At 41.1% G+C, this 19,106-nt stretch overlaps 3 protein-coding genes across 3 annotated transcripts; 2 read left to right on the top strand and 1 right to left on the bottom strand.

Moving 5' to 3' along the window:
* Positions 1–4,387: 4,387 nt before the first annotated feature.
* On the top strand, positions 4,388–5,884 carry TRIVIDRAFT_70774 (uncharacterized protein; the record flags this gene model as incomplete). The annotated part of the gene is made up of 2 exons (XM_014100478.1): positions 4,388–4,991; positions 5,163–5,884. 2 exons carry the CDS (start codon positions 4,388–4,390, stop codon positions 5,882–5,884), a joined length of 1,326 nt encoding a protein of 441 aa, XP_013955953.1.
* A 182-nt stretch (positions 5,885–6,066) lies between these two features.
* TRIVIDRAFT_201746 (uncharacterized protein) lies at positions 6,067–9,228 on the bottom strand (the record flags this gene model as incomplete). Its single annotated transcript, XM_014100477.1, has 9 exons — positions 6,067–6,109; positions 6,175–6,211; positions 6,279–6,602; positions 6,661–6,966; positions 7,023–7,248; positions 7,357–7,391; positions 7,454–7,642; positions 7,712–8,667; positions 8,723–9,228. The coding sequence occupies 9 exons, from the start codon at positions 9,226–9,228 to the stop codon at positions 6,067–6,069; spliced, it is 2,622 nt and encodes an 873-aa protein (XP_013955952.1).
* Positions 9,229–10,739: 1,511 nt separating this feature from the next.
* TVC4 (glycoside hydrolase family 18 protein) lies at positions 10,740–17,470 on the top strand (the record flags this gene model as incomplete). The annotated part of the gene is made up of 17 exons (XM_014100479.1): positions 10,740–11,162; positions 11,215–11,424; positions 11,479–11,630; positions 11,697–12,382; positions 12,455–12,702; positions 12,785–12,937; positions 12,997–13,260; positions 13,354–13,469; positions 13,533–13,678; positions 13,767–14,663; positions 14,725–14,833; positions 14,893–15,908; positions 15,977–16,035; positions 16,109–16,120; positions 16,234–16,565; positions 16,631–16,804; positions 16,904–17,470. The coding sequence occupies 17 exons, from the start codon at positions 10,740–10,742 to the stop codon at positions 17,319–17,321; spliced, it is 5,415 nt and encodes a 1,804-aa protein (XP_013955954.1).
* Between the last annotated feature and the right edge of the window lie 1,636 nt (positions 17,471–19,106).

Below are 19,106 nucleotides of genomic sequence, written 5' to 3'. Positions count from 1 at the left end.
AAGTTTCCTATTATATTAAAGTTTTAAATATTTATTTTTTTTTTTTTTTTTTTAAAAAATATATTATTAAAATATATTATAAGCTAGGTGGGTTTTAGTCTTTAAACATTATATTTTTTATATTAATAATATCTTTCTTTAGGGATATATCTATTAGTAAGTTTATAATATTTTTTAATATTATTTTAGTTTTTTCCTTTTATATAGGTTTTAAAGTAAAATTTTTATTTAAATAGATTTTTAATAATAGTTTTTAAAGCTTATCTTTATATAAAGTGGGTAATATAGTTATTAATATTATAAAAAGTAAATTCCTATTAGTTATATATTAAAGGGTTATAAAGATTATATTATTTTATAACCTTTAGGGTAATATATATTTTATAGTAAAATGTTTTATAAAACGCTGGGTTTATTTATTTATATTTAAGACTAAATAAAATATTATTTATTTTTTAGTTTTTTTATAGAAGATTATTAAGTTTTTCTGCTGCTTAATATTTATCTTTATAATCTAAGTTTATTATTTTATAAAGATAATATAGTCTATATAATTTAAGTAATTTATAGTTTTTATAGGGTTTTTTTAATATTAGTTTTTAGCGTTTTTTAGGGTTAATTTTTAGAATATTTTTTTATAAAGTATTTATAAACTCTTAAAGCTTAAGGGCTTTATAATTTTTTATTAAGTCTTTTACTAAAGATCTTTTATTTTCTTTAATAATTTTTTTAATTTTATAGTATTATTTAAAGTCTTTATTTATTATACTATAGGTATAATATAATCCTTTAAGTCTTTATAATTTACATTTATAATATAGGTTATATATTTTTTTTTCTAAGAGTTTATATTTTTTTTGGTTTTTTTATAATATAGTATTTAGAAAATTATTGTTATTTTCTTTAAGTATAACAGTGGCTTTTATATTGTTTAATGTTAAGTATACTTCTGTAAAGGTAATTAAAGTATTATTAATATTACTTTATTTTTTATACTTTTTAGCTTATTTTTTTAATTTAGCTAGGTTTTTAAATTTATTGAAAAGTTTTTTTAAGTTTTAGTTAGTAATTTTATTATTTTTATATTTATTAATTTATTAAATAATATTTAGGGTTTTCTTTTTTTTAAGTATTTTAAAAAATTATTTTATATTTTATTTTTTACTAAAATAGGTTTTATATTTATTATTATAATATTCTATTTAACTAAGGGATTTATATAAAATAATATTAATAATATTAACTGTTTTATCTTTAGGTTTAGGTATTAAAGTTTATTTATTACTACCTTTTTTTTTTAATATTTTATAATATTTCTTTATATAGCTTTTTTTTTTATAGTTAAAATATTTAACGTTTTTATATTATTCTTTAATAATACTTAGGTTTATAAATCTTAGTTATTTATTATTAAAGGATATAAGATTTTATTTTTTACTTTAGTTTATATTATTATATTATATATAAAAGTTTCTTAGTTTTTTTTCTTTTTTTTTTTATTTACGTTTTTAAATTTAATTATTTATAATAATAATTTATTATATATAGTTAAAGAAACTTATTTTCTTATAGTTAATTTTATATAGTTTATCTTTAACCTTAGGTTTTACTATATAGTAATAAGTTTTTTTTTTACTTTCTTTAGTTTAATTAACCTTCGTTAAAAAGTAAATAAAAGCAGTAGTGCTTTTTAAAAAAAGTTCTTTTTAGTATATATTTTAAAGGAGTTTTTTAGCTTTTTATTCTTTATTAACAGTTCTAAATAATTTCTTTAATTATTTATAAAAGTTTTAGTATATTTTAAAAACTTCCTAAGTTTATAGTTTTTAATTATCTAAGGTATTAACTTTAAAATCTTTTATAATAGGCTAGGCCTATTTTTTTATTATTTCTGTTAAATAAGTAATAGTAAAAATAGTTTTATTTTTATTTTTTTTTAATATAAATAAAAAATATTTAAAATAGATATTAAGTTTTATAAAATATTTATTTATTTTTTAAAGGTCTCCGTTATATAAATTAGGTTTTTTTAATTATAAAACTTTACTATATTTTTTTTTTTTACTTTAAGAGTATTAATTTCTTTTTAAAGTATTTTAATTATAGCTATAGCTTATTCTAAGGTTAAAGTTTTTTTATTAACTATTATTTTATTACTTTTTTTAAAATTATTTTTAATTTTAATATTACTATTTAAATAATTACTTTAAGCTTTACTTTTATAATTAGTTTTAACGTTTAAGACTTAAAATCTAACTATTTAATATTTTATTTTTTATTACCTATAGGTCTAAAATAACTGTTTAAATAAAAGTTATTAATATATAATAAATTGGTTTTATATATAGTATAGGTTAGCTATTTTTAAGGGATAAACCTTTAGGTTTTAGGTTTATATTAACGAAGCGGTTAGGTTAAGTATAGGTATTATTTTATTAATATTATATAGTTAGTAGATATAGTAGTTAAATTTAATCTAATTACTATATTAACAACTGGCTATTTAAGCTATTTAAATAAATGTAAGAACGTAAATTTATATATTTAGTTAACCTGGGCTGGATTAAAAGGATTTTTATTGATCTGTTTAGGGATTGTTTTTTGATTTATTAATCCTGTGTTAGATTAAGAAGTTGATTTTCGATCCGCTTTTAATTGGTTTAATGGACTGTCTTTTATCCGGGGACGCCTACCCAGTAGGCTTATTGTTGTGACTATAAGAGCTGGGTCGTAATATATTTCCCACTATAACCTACTATAAATAAACTATTAAAAATTACATACATTTTATAAACATAAAAATATATAAAATATATAATATAATTAAAATATATAACGTCCCGATCCATATTTTTAGTATAGGGTAAAGGTTCCTAAGGTAATAAGCTTAGGTCGTAGGTTTATATTAGCAAAGAGGATAAAGAGTAGTTTTTAAGTAATTATAATTATAAATATATAAAAATAAAATAAAAAATATAGCTTATATTTAGTTTTAATATTTTATTAATAATTAACTATTTAAACTATTTAAATAAATATAATATAATAAACTTATATATTTAGTTATTCTTTTGTTTTTACTTAGGGTTATATTATTATATTTATAAAAATAAAGCTATTTTTATAATCCTTAGGGTATATACTAACGTAAGATAAAAAGAGCCTTACTTTTATTAGCTGCTTTTATTTATGTTTCTACTGTAGCATATACTTCTGTTAGGTCAGGTCGTAATAAAATATTTTTAAAAATATATTAAATATAATAGTATTTTAATAATATATTTTAATTTTTTTTTTTTTTTTTAATTTTTTATATATTTTTAAAATGGGCTGATTTTTTGGTGTAAATGTATAGTACAAAAAATCTTGTGTTCGCAGACTTTTGGCCATTAAGTGTATGTGGAAGAGGTTGACTTTCTGAAATGGGACAGAGCCCCTTACGATGAATGACAGCTGAGTTTGAGTTTTAGCAGGCAGATTAACATCTAAGACACGGCGAAGCTAGCTATGTATTCGGCTTCCAAACAGTTCCTTCCGTCAACCTTCCCGCTTTCTATGGCATTCCCCTTGGAACGTGAAGTTATCTCACCGTAATATGGGTAGACAATTTAAGCTTCCCTCCTACACCTACAGGTACCCTATCTTTTAAGCACCCCCTTACGAAAATCCTTACTTTATTTAACTACCTAGCTATTGAATAATACTTTTTCTAAGTAGGTAGTTAATAAACTAGGCTCTTAGATGTGCTTAAACCCGTTTAATAATATAACGTAAATAAAGGAATTATATTCCGCTGTAGGTGGTTTAAAATGCGACGGTTTGCAGTCTATTTTATAAGAAAGCTCAGCCAGCTAAGATTATTTGCAATGATGTATACAATACTGTGTACTTATACTATCCTTTCTGTTTATCTAGATTACTAGATCGGTCCGTTTGCAAGTCAAGACAAATTTGAGCGTTCGGCTGGCTGTACTTATCGAAACCGCGCACTGTATTTTTATAATCTCTAGATCCCCCCCCCCTCTTTCGTTTGAACTGTTTTGATAGTTGTTATACCTTGTTGGTCTAGCCTTTAACGGCGCGCCTCTCAGAACGGGATGCATGCATGTGCCTTCATGTCGATGATCACTAAAAACCCCGCCGCAAATTGAACCAACAACACGGCATAATGCAGTTAAGTACAGGTACAAGGCAATCCTTGGCGCTGCAGATGGCCAAAGTTGGAATCCCGCCCGACGCCCTCATTTTACACCTGTACGCATGTGGATACTTGGGAACTAAGCTAGTGCCTGTCTAGGTACCATGCACTGTGCAGGTATAAGAACCATCAATCGGTTCCAACAACTGTTGGCTCGAAGCATTTGTCGGCCCATGAGAATCAATCATCATGGCGCCCGTCTTTTTGGCGCCCGAAATCATTGGGCGCATCATATTCTTTCTCACCCATTTTAATCCTCCAGGTTACATTCCAAATGATTGGAGGCTCCTCCCAGACGCCGGTCAATATGCCTGCGTCAGCCGCTTCTGGCAGGATGAGATTGAGCGGGAAACCTTCGCCACTTTGCGTCTCAACTTGCCTCGGCTGTCACGACTGAACTCCATCATGACACCACGGCGCCGTCGGTTTGTGCGCAGGTTCAATCTTTTTATTCGGCTACCTGCGCCTGGGCCACGGGACGACCCCGAGACTGACGATGAGAGGCTGCGGAATAACCAAGCACTCCAAGCTACGCTTGAAGCGTTTCTGTTGACTTTGAGCCAGTGGACTGCGGCCGAGGTGCACCAAGATGGCATTAAGCTCTATTATTTCGCGAATCTACCGCGTGAGGAGAGACCTCCGTCTCCAATGCCCCAGCCTCGAGTATCGGCATGGGTGCACAGATATAAAAAATCGGTGCTAGAGCTGACGGATCCCGAGCGTATTGCGCAGCTACCTCCTGTTATAGCTATAACAGAGCTCATGATGAATCAACGTCCATTACACCAGAGACGTATGTCTGTGGTGGCCATTTCTTCTTTATTAGCGAAGTTACCAGCGGCAAAATTTGTGCAACTTGATTGGTGGAAAGCGGTGCGATTTGCGAGGATGCGAAATGGTAACGTTCTTGCTATACTGACCTAGGTATAAGAGCAAATAACTAATATACAGTCGGGCATTAAAGATCTAGCCAATACACTGTTTCAGATTAAACACCCAATCGAAAACTTTACCCTATGCGATTCTGTTTATACTCCAGATCAGGCTTGGCCTTCTCGAATTTCTGAGAGACTATGGCAAGGCGAGGATAGGCTATCAGAGTCCATTCGCATCCTCTCTCAGCGCGTCAAGGTGCTTGTGATCGAAGATATCGCAATTAATGATGAAATTTTCTATCCTCGAGCCCTGTCCGTGGGTTTGACAGAACCGCGATGGAACCAATTAGTCTACCTCCGCTTACACTACCTACCAATTGATCCTTCAGGGGAATTACTCTTTCTTCCCGACCCTAATGAAGCCGAATCCTATGACAGCGAGGCCTCGGTAGATTCTGATGCATCTGGCAATATGCCCGAGATAACCTTTTGGTCACTAAGTATTGCGACTCCAGCCATACAGAAGCTTCACCTCGCTGCAGCAAGGGCGGTCTTACAGATGCCTGCACTAAGGGAAATGGAACTTGAGGCTTCGCTGGGAAATGATGACCATTGGCACCAATTTTGGTATCAGAAAGGAGAATATTCGGCAAAAGCGATATGGACGAGTAACTCTGGGTGGATCCCCGAAGACGATGTGTTGGAGTGTTGGCGAAAGGTGCCGAGGAAGCATTGGAACATGGAGCTTAAAGTGACAGTTTCAAATGACAAGCATGCTGTGTTTTTTGGTAGCAAACCAACCATTGATTAATAGTTTTCTATTAAGAAAAAGTAAAGCTGACTATCAAATTAATTATTGACCTAGTGCCCCTAATACATCTTTATACCACGTAGTAATCTCACCTGGCTATCCTTGTAGAGAGTTATAGCAGATATACATGCATTCAACCTCAAGCTCACTATCACTACCTAGGTATCCTACGCACACCCTATCTAAGCGGATACGCCGACGCAGTACGCCTCCCCAAGCCAGAAGCTGCAGCAGAGCAGTATGTGTTAGCGGTCTATCCGACTTTGATGGGAAGTGGATGCTTGACTTACTTATTACAGGCATTACCCAGAACCGGATTCCAGGAATCTATATCAAAGTCAGATATAGGTTAGCTCGTTCTTACAACCGCTTGGTACTAATCAAGGCAACCTACACAGCTGAGCTAGAGTAATTTTGTTCCGAGTCGCAAAAGTCTCGCATCCATCTCCACTCTGCGTAAGGGCAAACTTGTTACATTTGGCAGGAATTCCTGATTGCGTAGGCCCAGGTGGAGTGATCACGGGGGTGGTTGCCGAAGGCTTTGAGGTGGTTGAGGGTGGCTTTGAAGTGCTCGAAGGTGGCTTTGAGGTGGTTGAGGGTGGCTTTGAAGTGCTCGAAGGTGGCTTTGAGGTAGTAGAAGGTGGCTTTGAGGTGCTTGATATCGTAGGTCCCTTGACGCAGTAAGCATAGTCAGGCCAGAAGCCGTCGCAGGTAGTTGCTAGTATATCCATCAGCTATTCTAGTTACTCATTCTTTATCATGGGATTTTCTCGTACGGTTAACGTCAGTATTCCAGGCCACAAATTGGGTAATCGTGATGCCGTTTTGAGTAGCTACGTCGCCGCAGCTATCGCCTGATTTGACGACATACCACTTTTGGCAGCCTTGTACCGTACCCGGTCTTGTCGGAGCTGGGGCGCCGCTGCTTGCTGTGCTCGAAGGTGGCTTTGAGGTCGTCGAAGGAGGCTTCGAAGTGCTGGAAGGCGGCTTTGAGGTAGTCGAAGGTGGCTTTGAAGTGCTCGAGGTAGTAGGTCCCTTAACACAGTAAGCATAGTCAGGCCAGAAGCCATCGCAAGTAGTTGCTGATGTATTAATTAGTTATATTGCGTGTTTCTTTATCAGGAGATTTTTCTCGTACGGTTAACGTCAGTGTTCCAGGCCACCAATTGGGTAATCGTGATGCCGTTTTGAGTGGCTACGTCGCCGCAGCTATCGCCTGATTTGACGACATACCACTTTTGGCAGCCTTGTACCGTACCCGGTCTTGTTGGAGCCGGTGGACCACCGCTTGTTGTTGTTGACGATGTAAGAGCGGTGGTTGAGCTTGTTGTGCTCGGGGTGGGGTCTTCGGCCGACACACAATACTATTGTAGCCAATATCAGTAGGCAAAGTCCTACCTCGCCTGCATGGGCGATGTGGGAGTAGGACGATGCAGTCGAGAAATAAGAAAAAAACGCATCAAGTAGCTTACCGAAGTATCAAGCCAAAGGCTCTGGCAATTATTTCCTTGACGCGAGGAGTTAGATTCCGGTTGCGAAGTAAAGAGAAATTTCCACCAAGAAACTCACCAACAGCAGGATTCCATGCGTACAATTGATCGATTGTGATCCCCCAGTAGCTTATAAATGTGGTACACAAGTTATCCTCAGCGGTAGCTGGTGTTTTGTCCCATATATAGCATTCATCTGTAGCACCTGCAGTAGCATCCGAAGGCTTGGGTTCGTAAGGGGATACTGTGTCATTATGGAGCGTCGCAACTGTCAGTAGGAAAGGATTGTTAGCATGTCATTTACTCCGAAAATGATTCTTTTCTGCCTCTTCCTTACGTGTAGGATCCCAGAAGAGACCGCAGTATCTGGTTGCGTTATTCAAATAGCAGTCCGAGTCTGCATCATCGGTGGCTGGCTTCCACACGCTAGGATTCCAGCGTATCCAAGTGTTTACATCAACGCCAAATAATCTAGATGCGCTAAGACAAGTGAATCTATCAAGATCGTTGTCGTACATAAAATAGCAATCTGAGATTGATCCATTTGCAAGCTCATATGTTGGCGTATAAAAGGGATCATCTGCCGAGAGGGTCGTTGTTGTCACAGGCGCGTGCGTCCAGATAGTGGAAACATCCGGCAAATCATCGAATCCCGTTACAGGGCCTAGCATCGAACTGCTTGTTGTTACCGGACCTGAGCCTGTGTTGCTTGGAGATGTGTACCCAAGAGGATTGCTGATGCAGACTACATGTCCCACCATCTTTGCGATATCTCTATTGCAGGCTTGAGGGCTGAGCATGGGATTCCACGATATAAATTGCACATCGGCGATGCCGGCCTGCTTGACAATAGTCGAACATGTGTCATCCTTGGTGACTGTGTACGTCTTGCATGATCCCACAACGCAGAGGGAAGACTTTGATCCTGGAAAACCCACGCAACCTGAGGTGAGGCCGTTGAGTGATAGTAGTTGTTCCGTGCCGATACTATGAGTGCGGGCAAAGTCATCGCAGTTGGCATTGGCTGCAACTGGTACCATTGTTCCTCTGCAAGTCTCTGTTGTTGTCACAATGGTTGAGCTGATAAAGACGGACTTTGTAGGAGTGGCGATAGGAGTGAGAGACTTGTGGCAGGAAGAGACTTGTGATGTGTACTGCACCGCCAGGTCGGCATCATAGTTCCCTGGATCTTCCATCTGGGCACGGAACGCGCCCAGCTCACAGTCGTCGCAGGCCTGAGTGAGGCCTTCATTGACTCGGAGGTAACACCACCCGTCTGATCCAGAAATCGCGCTATAACTCGGTAAGCAGTCTGACGGAATGTCCATACTGTCGAGAAGGAACTCACCTGTCTCTAAGACATCCAATTTTATACTTCAGTAGCATCATGTCCAGTGCAAGAGACGGCCGAAAAGTCTCACCACTGCCACCAAAGATGCTCTCCTGGGCGTCAGTACCCGGTATATACACAGTGCTATTAGATGGTGCAAAAGTTAAGACGTCGTCACTGCATGCTGCTTCGACTGCTTCGCTCAGAGATGCAAGTGAGTTAGAGCAGGATGTGGTGCATAACGCGGCCAAATCATCTGCTGTGAGCAATTCTGGCGTCGCGATTCCACTGATAGCATCAGCTTGGCTGAGCAGCATCATGCCATCATTGGAGCAAGACACGGGAGATTCCATGGCCTGAACGCATTTTGCCGACAGCCCTGCCATGCCGGTCACATTAAACAGCTGCGTGGTATCATCCCTTCTGAGATTGGGGACGCGGTTCCTATCAAGCGTGTTATCAGCAGAGGATCTCAAGACAGAGCCGTAGCCAACAACGGCAAGAGTAAGTAAAGACAACAACATCTTGAAGCTAATGTTGAAGGAACATGGCAAATGCAGGAAATTTTCCATGGCGGGGACCCGAGTTTTTCTCTATCACTTACAAATACATGAACTGAGAGGTCTATTGTCAAACCATTGGAAAGGTTGTTGTATTCCGGCTCGTCCAACCCTCTCCGAGTTACGCTAAATCAAAAGTCAATGTACATGCAAGACGACAGTGGATATTTTTTGCCGCAGGATCATCTACCCTGTTGTTCTTGAGGCAATATTTAACCAAATCCATAAATTATCAGTGGACTGCGACTAGGCTTGCAGGGATCTTTAGCACTGTTGGTAGTCTACCTACGTCTAAGGACCAGGTGCAAGTACCTGATCTAAGTAAGCTCTGGCATAAAATAAAGCATAAAATTAACTTTAGCTTCACCAGGCGGGAAAACTGTTAACAAATTCTAGTTGCACAAAAGGCTCCCCTGGTACACTCTTTTGGTACTCTATGCACCTTCGCTTAAACCTTTGGAGCAATGTCGATGCCACAACTAGTTCTGTTATAAAATTCGAAAGATTTTGGCCGATAAATAGTCCTTCAGGATGCGCTGCAAGTTTCTGCAAGTACGAAGTATGTCTGCTAATTTTAATCCAGAACCAATCGGCCTTTATTAACCGATCGCACCGGCGTTAACCATAACTAGATGAATATCAATAAAATATCTCACCCCAATGCGTTTTCGTGAGGCCGATAGCCCCTGTCTGAGAAGCCACTAATCTGGTTTTGGCGAGACCCTCTCTGGATAAAATGAATAACCCATCATTTTCAGGAAACCTCCGGTAGTAGCACCCGCGGAAGTGATATCACAGGTCCATTGAAGATGGATCCTGTTAGTCCCAACGTCCAACAGCGTCTTGGCTTTCTGCAACCATCATATAAGCCCAACAATGAAAACTGTTGTTATGCGGGCTCTGTCTGAACGAGGAAACTAATTTCTTCAAAGGGTCCGCTTCCCCTGCATATGGAACCACTATGTTGAAGAATTGGAAATGGACCCTAATGAGCCAACGCGGTCTTGGCGCGCCGTAATTGCCGTATAGCGTTGCTATTTCACGAGAGTTGTTGTTGGTTCGGTTGTTTCGGGGCAAGAGAAATCGTTTCTTCAAGGTCCCATTGTCCGTTTCCCTTACAAGAGAACTACTATGCGGAAATTATCAAGAGGCATGAGATCACTAAATACGGCTCTGTTCGTGGGAAGTTTAAATTAAAGGAACTTTTGAACAATTCAGTTCACAACCAACGACCGAATATCTCAAGTACAGATACAACTTGCTGATAGGCTGTGAGCTCGCTACTCTGGACCTTTTTCATATGAATATCCGCAGACCTTGAAAAGAGCTATCGCATTTTCTCTTGAGTTCTAGCATTCATATTCGTCCCGAGGACAGCCATTCATTACTATTTACTTTGTTAAGACTTTTTCGATTATATTGGTTATTGTCTCTGACATTATAACTAGCCTCTCGTTGTACTGAGAGCGTCAATTATGGGTAAGGAGACCCGAGCCGCAAGGCTGCGACATACGTCTATCGTTGGTCTTCTCCTTTCGCTTGCCGCCTTACTATTCATCTTTCCAACCTCTGTGGCGGCTGCTGGGCCAGAAATTGGGCAAGACCTAAAACTCACCAGACGAGCGGTACCAGATGTCGGGGAACAAAGCAAATATATCAATCTCTTTGGAAGAGCTGCTGTAGTTGATGATCACACCTGCGCAAAAGGCCGTCCATGCATCAACGGAGCCTGTTGCGGTGCTAGCGGCGTGTGTGGCTACGGGCCTGCGTATTGCGGCATTGGTTGCACATCCAACTGCGACGCTAAGGCAGAATGTGGTCAATTTTCTGAGGATGGTAAAAAAACCTGCCCGCTGAATGTGTGCTGCTCCCAGTTTGGCTTCTGCGGGCGAACGACAGTGAGTGTGTTGAGGTCCCTGACGCGACTTCGGTAAACTGATAATAAACAAGGAATTTTGTGATCCCGGTGCCGGATGTCAGTCTAATTGTGGGCAACCTACTCGTCCTGGGGGTGGAGGCAATGTTCGATCCCAGATCATAGGTTACTATGAATCGTGGAGTTCGGGGTCTGGGCGGTGTGGGTCTTTGAAGCCTTCTCAACTTCCTGTATCTGCTCTCGATATCGTCAACTTTGCGTTTGCGTACATCAGTCCTGATACGGTAAGTGATAAATCGCTAAAAACTTTTTCGAATTCTAAGTTCTAACGGGAGCAGCTTGATATCGTCCCCATGGTAGGAGAAGACGGAAGCAGTCTAAGTGCCGCTGACGCCGACAAGCTTTACACCGCAGTGACTTCGGCCAGATTCGCAAACCCGAAAACGGGCTTCTGGCTGTCTATAGGAGGATGGACCTTTAGTGATAACAAGTAAGTGCATACAGCCACAAGGGTAGGCCCCGAGCAAGGATGTGGTACTGACGCAGAGATCTGCAGCACTGAATTTCAACACGTGTTTGGCGATATGGCGGCTGAAGAGGGGTTCAGAAACCAATTTGCCCTCAATCTGGTCAGATTTATGACTCAATACGGATTTGATGGCGTTGATATCGACTGGGAGTATCCCGGTGCACCTGATCGTGGCGGCACTGATCGCGATTTTGGCAATTTCCCATTGCTCCTAAAGGCCGTCCGTGATGCTTTCAATGAACATGGTCACGGGCACTGGGGTATTTCTATTACAGCCCCAAGCTCATATTGGTACTTGCAATATTTCGATCTCCAGGAGTTGGTCAAGCATGTCAACTTTATCAATCTTATGAGTTATGATTTGCACGGCATCTGGGATGAAACAAACGAGATCGGCAAGCAAATCTTAGCTCATACCAATCTCACCGAGGTTGATCAAGCACTAGATCTCTTCTGGCTTAACGATATCAGTCCAACAATGATTAACCTCGGTATCGCCTTCTATGGACGTTCGTACAAGCTTGCCGATGCTTCGTGCACAAAGCCGGGGTGTAGGTTCAGTGGCCCCGGTGCCAAGGGTGACTGCAGCAACACAGCAGGCTATCTATCATACCGAGAGATCATGGAAGAAGTTGCATTGGCCGGCGACTCGGCATATCAAATGTGGGACAGGGAGGCTGCTGTAAAGATGTTTGTCTACGACAGCGATAACTGTCAGTCACTTTCATGCATTCGTTTCATTTCCATTTCATGCCCGCAAGATAACTAATCCTTATATTTGGCAGGGATTTCATATGATGACAGTGTCACTTTTCAACAGAAGGTTGATTTTGCCAATGACCGTGGGTTAGCCGGCTTGATGGTTTGGGCTGTTGACCAAGATGACGATGGCTTCAACGCACTAAAGGCCCTTACAAACAGGGAGGTGGATGCAAAGGTACCAGAGAGTGATTCGCTGGATTTTGATATCTCTCAGTGTTATTACACAGAGTGCGGAGGTGAATGTTCACCGAATCAGGGTTTCAAGGAAATGGTTTGTTTCATTATCCATCTCTCGCGTCTTTATTTGAAGTAACCTTCTTTCATATCACCACTCACTAACTCAATCAATCTAGACGAGGCTGAACCTTGATCGCTATGGCAAAGGCTGCCCCAAGTCAGGCAAGGATTCTAAACAGCGTGCTTTGTGCTGCCCACCCTGGGGAGCACCAGACCCGGCAACCTGCCACTGGACGAACAGTTGCACAGAGAGTTGCGAAGATGGAGAGGTGATCCGATATTTTTCTCCCATCTCTTTTACGTTGTAGGCTAACCCGGCGCTCTTCAGACAACGTTGGCCCTTGATAACTATGGCGGAGGCGGATACTGCTCGACAAACCGCAAGCAGTTTTGTTGTCCGGCCTTAAACATTAACAAAGCTGTGAATAAGTGCCAGTGGTATCGCGGAAGTTCTTGTCCTAGCAATAAGCCACAGTATCTCACATACTCTGGATCCTCGAAACTCTGCTGCCCAGAAGAGCCAGTATTCAACGCCAACCTTTGTGACTGGTATGGCTCATCTGGATTCTGCGCGCAAACGAACTGTCCAGTGGTAAGCTTTAACTAATTTCTATAATCCTATCTTATGCCATTGACATGACCTATTTTGTTGTCACAGATTGACTAACCTTTCATCTGCATTTAGGGAGACGTCCTGGTAGCACGAAGTTCATGGGCTACTCCTGTCAAAGGCTCCAGCTCCACAGCCAGCGGCTGTTATTTCGGCGGCCAAAAGTCTTTCTGTTGCGTTTCGCCTTTCGGGTAAGTGAAGTATCCCCAGGCTTTGGAACTTGTTCACTACTGACCTTGGGATACAAAATGTAGCTCAGATGCAGGGGGGACACTGCCCGTTCCTCTAGACCATCTATTTCCAGAATATGAATCAATTCCGACCGCCGATGAAGCTGTGTACCAAGAAGCCTTTGATGGCATATGGTCATGGGACGTTGATCCTGAAACTTCACCTTTCGGTTCGTTATAAATCCCTCGATGTCGTCTTGAATTTCATCCAAAGAGCCCTTAATTTGTTTCTGTTTCTAACCAGTGGTTTCTTTCCAGCTTGGGTTGTAATGGTTGGTCCTCCAGAATCCGTACAGTCTCTTGATAGGCGTGACGGGTCTTTCCTCGAAACCTTTGATTGCCCTAATCCGGACCCTGAAGACTACAGCGTGCAGACCTTTAAAGCAGTCTGTTTGGCTGAATCGGATGACCACGATTGTGAGGATCTTCTTCTGGGCGACGGAGCCTACGGAACTATCGCTCGCCTCCCTGCATCGTGCGGACCGGATGAGTGGGTTCGCGTCGTTTCGTTCAACGAAATTGATAACACAACACTACCGCACCACCTCGTCAAACGCGCGACGCCTTATTCCAAAGTATACGAGATCAAATACGATTATCGCATTCGTGATGTGGCCAGTGATGAGATCTTTGTGCGAATTGATACCTCGAGTCATTCACACTACTGGAGCCAAATAGTGGCATCAGACATGCAGTCCAAAAAGAAGCGCAGCGAAGACGACCTTCAAACGGACGGCGCTGCTAAGAAGAAATCAAGCATCCCGGACTGGCGCGAGCCGCACATGGAGTGGTTTCGCCAACACGAGCTGCGGAAGCGCGGCGCTGGCAGTGGCGGGTGGTGGGCACAAAAGTTCATCGACTTATTGAAGAACGGTGCAGTCAGCAGCAGTGAACCGGGCAGCTACAGCTTCGAGCAAGTCTTATACCAGGCATCCATCAGCTGCCCGCCAAATTTTGATGCAAGCATGTCTGTTAGAGCCAATGGGTCGTTAAATGCTGACCTCGACTTTGGTGTGAGCTTGATTGGTAGAGTCAAGGACACCCAATTCGAACAGGCCTTTGCCTACTTCTCAATCAAAGAGTTTTCGGCAAATGTACAATTGTATCTTGAGGGAGAGGCCCAGTTCACCTTTGAGTCGCGCGAGGCTCAACTGCGTATGTTGCTGAGCATTACTTTCATTCCTTACCGGAGCTTGTTTTACTGACCTGTGTGTAGTCGAAAATTTTGCACCTTGGGGAGGAAGTTTCAATATCAAGGGACTAGTCACCATTGGGCCTTATATGGATGTCACAGCGCAGGTAGACTCTATCGCGACTGTCTCTGGGTAAGCATCTATCCCTTCATTTTGTGCCGCTATGTTCGCCACTGACATATATATTGCAGGTTCTTCGGAAGTGGTGTGACCATTTCAAACACTAACATGAATAACGGCAAGACGGTACCATTGACATGGATGTACCCGCCCTATCTGGAATATCTTCCAGACCCTACAGCACTGTATGCGGGCATGTACTCACTTGACACTACCGTTAGAGCAAACAGAAAGGTTTCTGTCGCAGCTCAGGGTTCTATCGCCCTCACGCTCACCCCAAGTATAGCGTTCAAAGTGCAAGTCGACATCAACGGCCTTCTTCGGACCGACACGCACATCACGGCAGCTTTCCCCAACCGTATGACCATTGGAGTGGGTACGTCCGAGACTTGTACCAATGGCCTACAGTACCGTATGGATTACGAGCAAAAATTCGACCTCATCACCAACACGTCCTCTCTGGGCTGGGATTTGCCTACCACTACTATTTACAAGACCTCCAAGCAACTGCTGGCCCCCAAATGCTACTCATTCATTCCAGACAACTTTACCCCAGTGAATAATTTGGAATCTAGAGTTACAGGCAACGCAACACAAGTTCCCAGTCTACAATCAGTTAGGCCACGTGCTGATGGTGATGATCAAGCGCCAGTCGTGAACCCACTTTTCCCGGATCCGAAAGGATCTTGTTTAGTGTGTCCCAGGGACACATACTTTGAGGACAGTCCCTGTTCTCCGCTCTTTGATGAGGACGGCATAGTGAATGACCCAGAATGCGAAGGAATCGCTGGAGCCTCGTCAAAGAAACGCGCTACAGTTCCAGGTTCTGCGCCTTTGAGGCCAGAATATGAAGCCACCTTGCGATGGTTCAAGAAAGAGCGCGCGTTAATCGAGAAGCGCACTAACACTAAGCCTCCTTTCGATCTTTGCGAAAAGTACGGCTATGATCCCGCCCAGACCAAGTGGAAACCGACTGTTAATGTCCCAAAGCTCACCTACTATGTCTCGAGTGAAGTTATTGCTGGAAAGACGGGAGGCAAATACAAAATATATGGACCTTTAGATAGGTCTGATATGGACAACTACGGTTAGTCGATCCCCGCTACATTTCCAAAGGGTCCATGAGCGTGATACTAATAAGTGGGCAATAATAAGAATTTGGCGAACTGAAGACCGTTAGCGACTCAAAGAAGTATGGTGCAGAACATGTGCTTGTGAGTGGCGTTAAGATCTTTATATCGTCTTCAAATTGCGATCATTTTGCTAACTTTTTTTGCTGGAACATAGGAGCACCATACTGTAAGTCTTTTTTGACTATGTCTTGTGAGATTTCTCACGTCCATCATATTCTATTACTCCGATGGCGAAGTGGGCACTTGATGCGTGGCATGACTAACAGAAGTATAATTTAGCTCAAAGATTTCCTCGTGAATTTTGTGGCCTTTATGAACAAACCAAAAGCAGATTCAGGGAAAAAATTTGATAACGCAGCAACGCCAGCATATGCAAAACAGTATACCAGAGCCAGCGACGGCTGGTTGATGGCTGGTGAATGGGGCTTTTGCGCGCACTTTAAGTTTTGGCTCGACATGATCCCACTCCAAGCCACCTGGTACGATTCGAAAGAATATGCGGCACCCACGGGGGCTTTGAGCCAGACAATCATGAAAGCGATCCCCAACACCGAGAAATATGGCGAAGAAATGCCGTTACTTGACGGTCAAACAAATTCTGTGAAAGAAGCGTGAGTGTTAAAATGGCCAACTTAGCTTCAATAGCGGATTCGTCGCTGACAACTCACTCTCTTAGAGCGTGGAATGGCAACACCATAGATGTCCGACGAATTGAAAAGTGCTTGAAGAAAAAACCACCTCAGTATTCACAAGCCATTTGCGACATGCGCGAGGTCCTATACGCAATTCAATATCACCATGGCATTGAGGATATACTTAAAAAACAAGCAAATAGAATCGTTGATTTTCTGTTAGTTTTTACAATTTCCCCAAGCCCCGATTCTTGCAATGCACAACAAGTGATTCTCTCTGGTATATTGTGCAGAAACTGACTGTATTTGTATCCTAGGGAGGGCATGGAAACCGCGGCCGAAAATTTTAACGACAAGACATACGCCGTTAAGCCCTATGTGCGCGTTGACATTGCAAATTATTTCAAGAGATGGATGTACGAAGAGTCCGCAGCTGCAGGACGAAGAATGGCATTCGTACTGAATCAGTACCAGAAAGAGATTGAGGAAACACTAACAGGCCCAAGTAATGCGGCCGGTGGCGGAACCACGACAGGTGCGCAGCAAACCAATAAGGATTTACTGAATCGCGTACTGGATCTTAAAGCGGCCTATGGTGAAGTTGGTGAATGGTCATATTTAGGGAACCAAAATCCTTTTGAGGATTGGAAGGACGAACCCCCACTACCTAGGAACACTTACGACGATCCCATGGATATAGATGATGGTGATCCAATGGATACAGATGATGATTAAATGGATACGGATCCATAGTAGATACGGAGTACGAGCATATTGTATATCTAGTTAGTTTAGATATTGAGGAGTGTTGACTCACAAGCAAAACTGCCCTTAACTCAAACACAGATAGATATTAATACGAAAGTGTAAAGATGATTCACAGTATGTGTATTCTCTAACTTCCAAACATAACTTGCCTCTCTCATTATTAAGTGTTAATGATTTAAAAGATGATGTAGGTTTATTTTTAGGAGATATACCACAAACTACTCACGAGTGGTTGACTGGAACCAGAGATCTGTTGCTGTTTAAATAATATGAATATTTAAGGAGGATTCCTTCGCACAAGAAACGGCGGCGCAGTATAGCACCATAGGCGATTGACAATAAGAAAATACTAAAGGTAAAACGCGATTGCTTCAGACATTACATCATTTTAAGTCCATGTAAACTGAAAACCATTGTTGTAAAGCCTAAGTTCAGCTCCCTTTCAGTATCAAGGGTTCTTAGAAATATATCGGCTTATAGTAGGAGAGAGTATAGCTGGCCGAAATACAAACAACCAAATCATCAAGAAGAAGAAGAAGGAGGAAAAGAAAAGAAAAGAAGAGCTATCCACAGGAGCATATGAAAATATCCAACTCACTCAAGTTCATCAGATAAGCTCCCCATTTCCATCTGCATTGCGTTCGTTCCTGATATCGTCTATGAGTTGGAGAGCATACCAAGCGAGCAGCTGGAACCCCTGAGTAGCTACGCTTAGGAATAAATGCCAGCCTGTGTAATCACATATCAGAGACAGATATGTCAAGTATTAACCCACTTATCCCTACGAAATTCTGTTAGACACCGCCCATTGTTGACCATCTTAAGTCTAGAATATTACTAATTCACTATGGAAAAGGCCAGCAATAGACATCCCCACCCAGCAAAACGGCCATACATAAAAAGTTAATACTAAAGGATTTATAAATACTTCGTTACAATATTTTTTTTTTTTTTAATGATATAAAGCATTAGTTACAACCCCAATTATGTTAGCGCTAGTCGAGGTTGCTTGCTTGCCAAGCCGCCTTTTCAAAAGATTTTTTGTATAATAGAAAGCGTATCGGGACACAGGTATTAGTGAAATAGGCGTATTCGAATACGCTTGTCGAGTACGCTGCCTAAGCCACAATTCTAGTCCGCAAAATCCATAGCTGCATGCCATGACTTCGTGGACAATCGAGTCAAGCCGGCCAATCGAGTTAAGCTTATGGCCACGAGCTAACTACAATAGTATTGTATGTTATTTGGGGGCTGCGGTAGGATTCTTTTGATCCTGAAAATCCTACGGGGTGGAAATCCTGCTGGGTAAAAACGCCAATTAGCATAGAGCGTAAATTATGAGAGTATACAGCAAGCCACTAAACTACAAGAAAGAAAGAGATACGACAGCATTAGGTTGCCAGCCCCTGCAATCAATAAGCGTAATTTGTAAGATTATACGACAGTATTAGGCTGCTACCCCCGGCTAGCTGACAATCTTAACAGCCCCTATAGGGCTCAGACCGACCCTGAGCCTCTCAAATTAAGTCAGCTTATACAGTAAAGAGAAGATTTTGTGAGAAACAAATAGAAAGCACCATACAGTTGATTGGTTAACAGGATACGCAATGCCCCCGCTGATCGCGTGAAGCGAGAAAGAATTGCCATCATAGCGAGAATGTCTATATATTTCCAACTATCACCAGATGAGGTTGCAGTTCTGCAGTAGCTATCTCTGCGCCAATTCCTCTGGGCTATTCATAGACCTCGAAG

Source organism: Trichoderma virens, assembly GCF_000170995.1.
Source record: "Trichoderma virens Gv29-8 chromosome Unknown TRIVIscaffold_64, whole genome shotgun sequence".
Taxonomy (NCBI): domain Eukaryota; kingdom Fungi; phylum Ascomycota; class Sordariomycetes; order Hypocreales; family Hypocreaceae; genus Trichoderma; species Trichoderma virens.
Note: the sequence above shows the minus strand (reverse complement) of the source record. Positions and strands in the feature narration are given on the sequence as shown.